General features: G+C 32.2%; 1 protein-coding gene across 1 annotated transcript; it reads right to left on the bottom strand.

The window, feature by feature from the left end:
* Window positions 1-7,532: 7,532 nt before the first annotated feature.
* Window positions 7,533-8,303, bottom strand: LY79DRAFT_574326 (uncharacterized protein). Its single transcript, XM_060559576.1, has 2 exons — window positions 7,784-8,303; window positions 7,533-7,737 (listed from the first exon to the last, which is right to left on the bottom strand). Exon 1 carries the CDS (start codon window positions 8,215-8,217, stop codon window positions 7,897-7,899), a length of 321 nt encoding a protein of 106 aa, XP_060406613.1. The 5' UTR covers window positions 8,218-8,303; the 3' UTR covers window positions 7,533-7,737; window positions 7,784-7,896.
* Window positions 8,304-8,654: the final 351 nt, after the last annotated feature.

Genomic DNA, 8,654 nt, shown 5'->3' with positions numbered 1-8,654 from the left:
CTTTTATTAGCTTTATATATAAATAATATAAGAGAGGCCTAAGGAGTATTCCTAGGGGATATAAAGCCTTTCTAGAGATTCTTTAGTAAGTATTCCTAGGTAGCCTATAGTTTTACTAGTAACTACTTATATAAGGGGTAGTAAGTAAGCTTATTTTTTTTACTTTTTTTAAGTTTAATTTTATAGTTATAAAAATGATAAAAAAGAAGTTAGTTACTAGTAGTTTTACTAAAAATATCTTAGTAGGCTACTAGCTTAAAAAGTAACTTTATATTAACTAAGTCTTTTATAACTTACTTATCTTAGTCTAATAAATCTTATTTATCTTTTTTAGCTTCTTGTTTTATATTAATTATTTTATTTAGCTTATAAAGATAAATAAAGCCTAATTTAATATTCTTTTTTTAAAGGATTATATTAAAAGTAATAGTGTTTATAAAGATAAAGTAGTTATATTTCTAGAGTATAGCTAGTTATATTAAGTGTCCCTTTTTTTATTTATAGGGTCTTAGCTACTAGGGGTCTTAGTCTTAGAGCGCCTATTTTATCTTAGGAATTAATAGGGGGGCGTTGTAAATTAATACAGGGGCGTTACTCTTACGGGGGTGTTGCTTTCTAGCTGCCTAATTGGTCAAAAAAATTACTGTTAGTGTAACTGAATTCTGCCAGGCCCTTAGGAGGTAGCCCATCGCAGCCCATTGAGGCAGCCAATCGCAGCCCATTAAGGCAGCCCATCGCAGCCCATTAAGGCAGCCCATTGCAGCCTATTAACGGCAGCCCATCGCAGCCCATTAACAGCAGCCCATCGCAGCCCATTAAGGCAGCCCATCGCAGCCCATTAAGGCAGCCCATCGCAGCCTATTAAGGCAGCCCATCGCAGCCCATTAACGGCAGCCCATCGCAGCCTATTAACAGCAGCCCATCGCAGCCTATTAACAGTAGCCCAAGGGGGTCCTTTTCACGGCCATGAAGAGTGCCCCTTGAAGAGCCAGGCGGAGGTGTTAGTGCAATTCCCCTCACCGCCTTTGTGGGGAGGTACTTTTTTTTTTAACCAATCAGATACAACAGATGGCAACGCCCCTGTAAGAGCGACGCCCTTGTATTAATTTACAATGCCCCTCTATTAATTCCCTTTATCTTATAGAGGCTTTTAGTTATATTTTACTTATAGAAGTATTAGAGAATTAACCTAGGACACTAAGGTAATTACCTAGCTTTTATCTTTTACTAGTATTATTAGTAGTTAACTTTAAAGATAGTTTATTATCTTTTAGTATTAATCTAGTACTAAATATTAATTTTATTAAGGGTATAAAAGTCTTTTATATCTTGTATAATAGTAAGTAGTAATAATACTTAGGGGGTATTAAAAGGCTAAAGAAAGTATTAGTTTTTTATATTAAGGTTTACTTTATAGTAAATAAACTACTAGTGTCCTAGGATTATATTATAGTAGCCTATATTAAGCTATAAAAGAGAGGTTTATATTAAGTAATATTAGTTAATATATATATTAGCTATTTATACTACTTAGATATTATTTAATTATTTACTATTAAATCCTATAGTAAAGATAGGCTTAGGTAGTAGGCTACAAGAGGTATTATAGAATTTTTTAAGTAAGGTAGTTACTTAGGGTATATAAAGGAGTAACCTTTTACTCCTTTATTAAAAAAAGTATATAGTTAAATTCTATATTTATTAAAAGCTATTAAAGCTTATTCTTAAGAGGTCTTTCTTTTATAAGGTCTTATAAGTTTATTAATATAATAAATAGTCTATAGTCTTTTTATATACTATACTTTAGTAAAGAGTATATTTTACTAAGGTATTTAGTTTTTTACTAGCTAGTTAAATCCTTCTTAATAGTCTTCTTAACACTAACCTTATTTATAGTAGCCTTTTAGTAGTAAAGGTAGTTATAGATAGTATAGTTAGTACTACTATAACTAAAGTAAGTATTAGATTCTACTAGGCGTTAGTAAAAGGCTATAAGTATTTAGTTATAATTAGGCTAGTAGGTAGTAGTACTAGCCTTTAAAGTATTAGTAGTAGTAAGTATAAAGGTATTATACTAGTTAAGTCTTACTCTCTAGTATAAGTAGTAGTAGTATAAGTTAATAAAGGTTCTATAGTATAAGTAGCTTTTACTATACACTTAGTATACTACTAGTAATCTATACTAGTATTAATATACTACTAAATAATAGTGTTTTAGAGGGTAACTAAGAGCTTATTATAGAAGTGTTTTTTTTATTAGCTAGTAAGTAGTTTACTAACTTTAGTATATTTTATAAATTTAGTATACTTAGCTTATATATTCTTAAAGATAACTATAAGGTTATTAAGTTTTTACTTAGTATTATTAATAACTATAAGGCTAATATAGATAGCTTATAGCTTTACTAAAATATTTTTATAGTAGTAACTAGTAGATTAACTTTACTAATTAAAAAGTAAATAAGGTTAATAGTATATCCTTTAACTTAGCTATAAGTATATTTAAAATAGTAGTTATTACTTTAGTAGGTATAATTCTTAAGTTAAATAGTAATTTAGAAAAGCTAGTGCTTAAACTTTAAGTTTTTACTATCTTTTTTATCCTTAATCCTAGTAAAAATAAAGACTTTAGAGAGTTTAAGGTTCTTATACTAGTAAGTATTATTACTAGTTATTAAGAAAATAAAAAAGTTAGTATATAAGCCTCTAGCTTTTAAGCTAGTAACTTACTATTATAGGTCTTTAAAGACTATATAGTCTTAGGTTTTATTAGCCTATTATTACTTTAGGTATTCTATTTAGTTATTTAAGGTAAAGTTAGTGTTTTTTACCTTTTTAAGTTTAGTCTTTAGTAAAGTAATTATAAAAATATACTTCTTATAGTTAGTAATAAGTTCTTTAGTCTTAGTAAATAAAACTTCTTAGTTATTAGTATATACTATAGTAATAGAGCTAAGTTTAAGCTCTAGGTGTTACTAGGTAAGTCTTATAGTAAGTTATTAGTATACCTAGTTATAAAGGTTAGTTAGGTTATAGTAGTAAAGCTTTTTAAATAGCTCTTAGGTAAATTTATACTTTTTTTATTAATAAATAAGCTAATATTTTTTAGCTAAAGAGAAGTAGTAATACTATTAACTAGGTTATTAATATATTAGCTATAAGTAGCCTAGTTAATAAATATAAAGAAGTTTTTAGCGTTAATATTTTTAAGAGGGTAGTTAAAGTTAAAAGCTAAGACTTTAGTAAAGTCTTATTCTTTATCTTCTATAAAGGTACTATAGTAGTTGGCTAGTAGAATTCTTATAGAGGTAAAGGTCTTAGTATTAAAAGTAATAGGACTACTAATACTTATAAATTAAGCTATTCTTAATAAAAAAAAGGGTTAATTAGTAAGTATATTATTAGCTAGTATATAATAGTATTATAAATAAGGTTTAAGGGTACTTATTAGTTAAAGCTTAATAGTATAAAGAAGATATTATTTTTTATCTCTAGAGAATAAAAAAGAGATCTTAGAATAGTGTTATAGTAGTAATAACTAAAGTTAAATAACTTATAACTATATTACCTAGAATAAAGATTCTAAGATAAAAAGAAAAAGAAAACTATAGTAAGGCCTTTCTTTATAGCCTTGCCTTTAAATCTCTCTATAAACCTTTTCTTAGTTATATAATCTCTAGTAGTCTATACCTAGCCCTAGTAGTCTCTATAGCTTATTAGCTACACCTAGTATAGCTACTAGTATAGCTATTATAGCCTATAGTCCTAGTTACCTTATAATAGTTTAGCCTAACTTTTCTATATTTTAAATATAGTAATTACTTATTAACCTTAAGCTATAAATATTCTTAAATATACTATATATTTTTATTAGGCTAAGAATATCTATATTTTTTATTAGTAAAGATTAAATTAGTTATCTTTATATTTAAGTGCTTTACGTTAAAGTAAAACTTACCTCTAAACTATTTAATAAATACAGTAGATCTCTTAGCTCTAGGTTAACTAAGAAAAGAGTATATAGCTCTAGTATACTTATATATATTCTTAATAGTATTATTAATTATATAGGCTTAGGCTATTAAGTATTTTAAGGTATTACTATTACCTATGTCCTTAGTAATAATTCTAATATTATTTACTCCTACTATAACAGTAGAGTATAATAAACTACTAGTTACTAAGCTATATTTATAATTCTTTTAGTAAAATAGGTTCTTTAGCTTTTACCTAGTAAAGACAAGATTTAGTAGACAGAAAATTAATAATAACTTAAGATAATATATCTTATAATTAGTATAAGAGTATAATAAAGTAAAAAAATCTAGGTTATATCAATCTTAATTACTGTAGAGAAGAAGCTAAGTAATTATAAGTAAAGATATATTTAATTTAAATAGTACTCTTAAGGAAGACAAAGTAGTAATATATTTATAAATTAATAATTTTACTACTTGTAAGTTATTAAAATCTTAGGATATATATTATTCTATATAACACAAAACTAATAAATATAGTAATTATAATAAGCCCTTAAGACCTTACTCCTAATAAGGGGCTTATTTTATACTATATAAAGCGTAATAGAGGTAAAGTAGTTTTTACTTTTTATATTATAACCTTATTAGTTACTACTAGGCGTAATATATACTAGTAATATAGAATAGGGGATAAAGATATATAAGTCTACGTATAAGCTAATAGTAAGTGCCCCCTGTAAACCTAAGTGTAGTATACCTAGGATATAATACATTAGTAGGTCTATATATATAGATATATATATATATAATTTATTATACCTAGCGGTAAAGCTAAAAGGGTAGCTAAAGCTAACTATATATATAGTGCTAATTTCATATCCTAGTCTCCTAAAAGCCTATAAGTACTATCTCTATTTTCTACTTCCTCTAAATCTACCTTCTTGCTATAGATCCCTGTAGTGTAGTTATATTATTAGTATACTATCTTAAAGCCTATTCTCTAAGTGTTTAATATCCTATCTATAGTAGCTAAAGTAGTACCTACTGTTTATAGCATAGGTTAATAGCTAGTTAAGGTTATATCTATTTTAGTGTATTAGGGGGTCTTCTAATTCTGTTTTTTATTACTTTATATCTAGACAGCTTATTACTAGTGTAAATTATATTATTACTTAAACTGCTTGTATATTTAGCTTCTACTTCTTGTTGTCTAAGGGGCCTTTGCCTCCTAGATAAAAGAAGACATTGCTCCTCTATGTCTTAGTATACTAAAGTATCTTAGTTTAGAACATTATCTACCTAATGCATTAGAACAGAAAATACTCTACTATTTCTACCGCCTATCTACACCTATATAAATCTAAGGATGTTACATTAATCTAATGTAGATAGTAGTTTAGTTTAGCTATTCTAGTTCTAAGCTATGCAAGAGTTGTTGCTTTTTTCTATATAAGCTAGTTGTATAGCTAGCGGGTGTGTTTTCTTAGTAGCACCTTGTTACTTCTTTTAGAGAATTATCTAACCTTTTTAGGTAGCATATGTTCTTATGACACTTTTACTTATACTATATTAACTTAACTACCCTACTTGTAAAACACCCCTACATCTAAAATACTATTACTACTACTATTACTACTACTATTACTACTTATTCCTTAGGCTTACTGCCTACCTATATATAACTTTTAGCCTCTCTAGATAATTTAGATACACTAGATTTAACTAGACTATCTATATTACTAATATCTATATTTTACGCCTACTAGATATCCTATATAGTTATAAAGGTGCTATTAAGTAATAGAGGGACCTTCTTCCTCTTATAATTTAGAAGGTTATCTAGTTAGGCTTTAAGTGCCTTGTTTTCCTTCTCTAGAAGGGTCTATTAGAATACCTCCTTATTATATCCTTTTTATACCTTTCTAGATAAGTAATAAATAGTATAGGTATCTAACTTATCCTTAGCTAACTAGGTTAACTAGTGTAATTAATACTATAAGTTAGTAGACTAACAAGGGGTTAACTATAGGACAATAGATATAGCTTTATCCTACTATTAGCTACTAGGCTAGTTAGTTTACTAGCTAGTCTAGCTAGTCTATTAGTCCTTAGTTACTATAGGGTTAAATAGAGGTTACTATATAGATATTAGCTATAGTCTAGCTAACCTCTAGCTACTTCTAATGTTCTAGACTATTATAGCTATATCTTTAGCCTTTATATAATAGGCTAAAAACGCCTTTTTTCTAGTAATAGTTAAATTACTAACCTAGTTATCTAGATATCTAACCTCCCTTTAATAGGTATACTTTAATTAGCTAAAGACTAATATATTAAGTAGCTAGAGGGCAGCAGAGGAGTATAGTAGTAAATATAGTAGATATATCTTGTTCTAAAAGTATTCCTATATAAAGTCTATAGATATATAGCTATAATAGCTATCTAGAACTAGTAGTCTAGCTGCCTTTAGTTTCCTAGGTATAGTGCCTAGGATAAAGACCTTCTTTAACTATTTAAGGGCAGTCTAGTTAGTTGTCTAGCTGTTATCTGTTGCTGTAAAGTGCTAGCTATCATATCTAGATAGGTTAGAAGGGAACCACTGGGTCTGGACTGACTTGCCCTTATATATAACCAAGGGAGGTAGGGAGGTCCCAGCAGCTGACACACATTCTATCAGCAATATCTATGCCCTAGATCCTGGCTGCTTTTTCTGTATATATCGTGATGCCGCAGAGCCTAGCACTAGCCCATTAGATCCCCTGCCCTCGATAATACTAGTTTCATCTATATTCCATCGGTTAGATAGATGGATTCCCTGGATGGCAGGGATATTGGTCAGACGATAGAAAAAACCCTGGATAGCCTCAGAAGAATGGGCCTTACATCGCCGGGCATCTATTGCTCTAGATCGCTGGGTCCTAATTGATGGGTTTCGCCGTAGGAATCGGTGTATCCATCTCTTGCCTAGAGGTTGAATATCGCCCAGCATACGCTCTGCCAGGCCCTTTAGTTGTTGATGGGTAGGGCCAGCGCCTAGGGCATCCTGGATTTGAACCCATCTAGCCAGATAATCCTCCTGGGCTTGAATAATCGCTGCATATGGGTATAGGCAGTGTATCGTGAAGCTGGAATAGCTTCGTGTGGCTAATGCCAGCAGCGTCCGCCACAGATGTGGTGTACCACTCGCACGGACCTTACTAGAAGGGTATTTCTACTACTTCTCCGGTTTATATCTAGTTTCTTAATAGGACAACTACTTTTCTCTCTTATGAACAGACGCTGCGTTTCATCACAGGTTGTAAGTACAGACAGTTTTGTACTGTCAAGTACTAATACTGCCTGATCAAGACAACTTAGTAGCTGCTGGCGTGGGCAGCTAAAGAGTACTGGAGACAGGAACAAGATCTCTAAGTAGGGAGATAATGTATAATGGAATCGATATCCCTGTTCATTTCCCAAGAGCTTATATCTCTATTCCATCTTATTACAATAATGAGCAGCACAGCCTCACACACAGTCACTCTTGTTAATTGTAGCTTTCAATGTGATTCTTATGGCAACAGCTCAGCCTTGATATAGTTAATAAATTACAGTAATTCAACTTAGTTTGCAGATGTTTGTTCACGCAGCAGAGCCAGATTGAAACAATGCGCTAATGTCTATTTTACTGCAGCCTGAAGATGGCAGTTTTTGGTTTGAGAAACGACACTTAGCTCGATGCTTGTGTGATTGAGCCCGTTACCTAATCGCTTGACGGCTGTCATCATCAGCAAGGCCTCAACGTCTGCCTGATCCCTGCTCACTTGCTCTCTGTTCCTCTCGGTTTCGTTCTCATTCCTGCCCTTGCCGCGGTTGCCTATGTTTGCCCCGGCAAAGCGCCCTCTCCCTCGTAGCCAACCCTCTTAACCTAAGGATACTAGTGCTCACACCAAGAGTCGTTTCCAGTGGCGCCCACCTTAGTGCAGGCCTCGCGCACTTTACAATTGTTGAGAGGGACCCAGTCGCCATTAACAACATTGAAGTACCGCTTGATCCATAGCGTGCCGTCGTTATCTTGCGTAGCAGGATAGTTATAAATAATGTTGAAGCCCTTTGTGTTCAGATATGTCAGAGCTGCACCTGTAGCAGTGTTGTTGATTGAGCCATCCTCCATGGTGCAACGGCACTGGTGGTAATTGGCACACGCCTCCGCAGCGGTGGCGATTATGACAACGGCAAGGGTTTTAGTAATAAGCATTATGTTTGTTCAAAAGAGTGTCTGTTTCGGTGACAAGAACGAATGAGAGTAGTGAGGATGGTGTAGCATTCACGGAAATGTCGGGCGTATGATAGACTTAAGTAGGAGTGATTCCTGTACATACAATCGCGATAATCCTTGTTTACATACTTGCTTCGGTATACCCGTACTCCACATCTGTGGCTATACCGTATCCACTGAGTAAACCCGCCTTTAGCTACTGCACGAGCTAACGGCAAGGGGTATAGTAGCCACGTACGGCGCTAAGCTCAATATGGAAAGCGGTCAACCTATCTACCTATTCACCCACTTGCCCACTTGCCCTTTATTTACTGTTCTTACGCCTTAACTTCCTGCTGACGTAAATGACTAACCCCTGCTTTTGTCTTTCTAGATCCCTGTTTCTGCCAGTACGCCAGCCCTTATTTGGCGGCCGC

Source organism: Colletotrichum navitas (assembly GCF_030913465.1).
Source record: "Colletotrichum navitas strain CBS 125086 chromosome Unknown LY79scaffold_401, whole genome shotgun sequence".
Taxonomy (NCBI): domain Eukaryota; kingdom Fungi; phylum Ascomycota; class Sordariomycetes; order Glomerellales; family Glomerellaceae; genus Colletotrichum; species Colletotrichum navitas.
The sequence above is the reverse complement of the archived record's forward strand: the minus strand, read 5'-3'. Positions and strand labels throughout refer to the sequence as shown.

Bases quoted from the DNA above. Each gene is read 5' to 3' on its own strand.
- LY79DRAFT_574326 (XM_060559576.1), bottom strand. From the start codon at position 8,217: ATGCTTATTACTAAAACCCTTGCCGTTGTCATAATCGCCACCGCTGCG.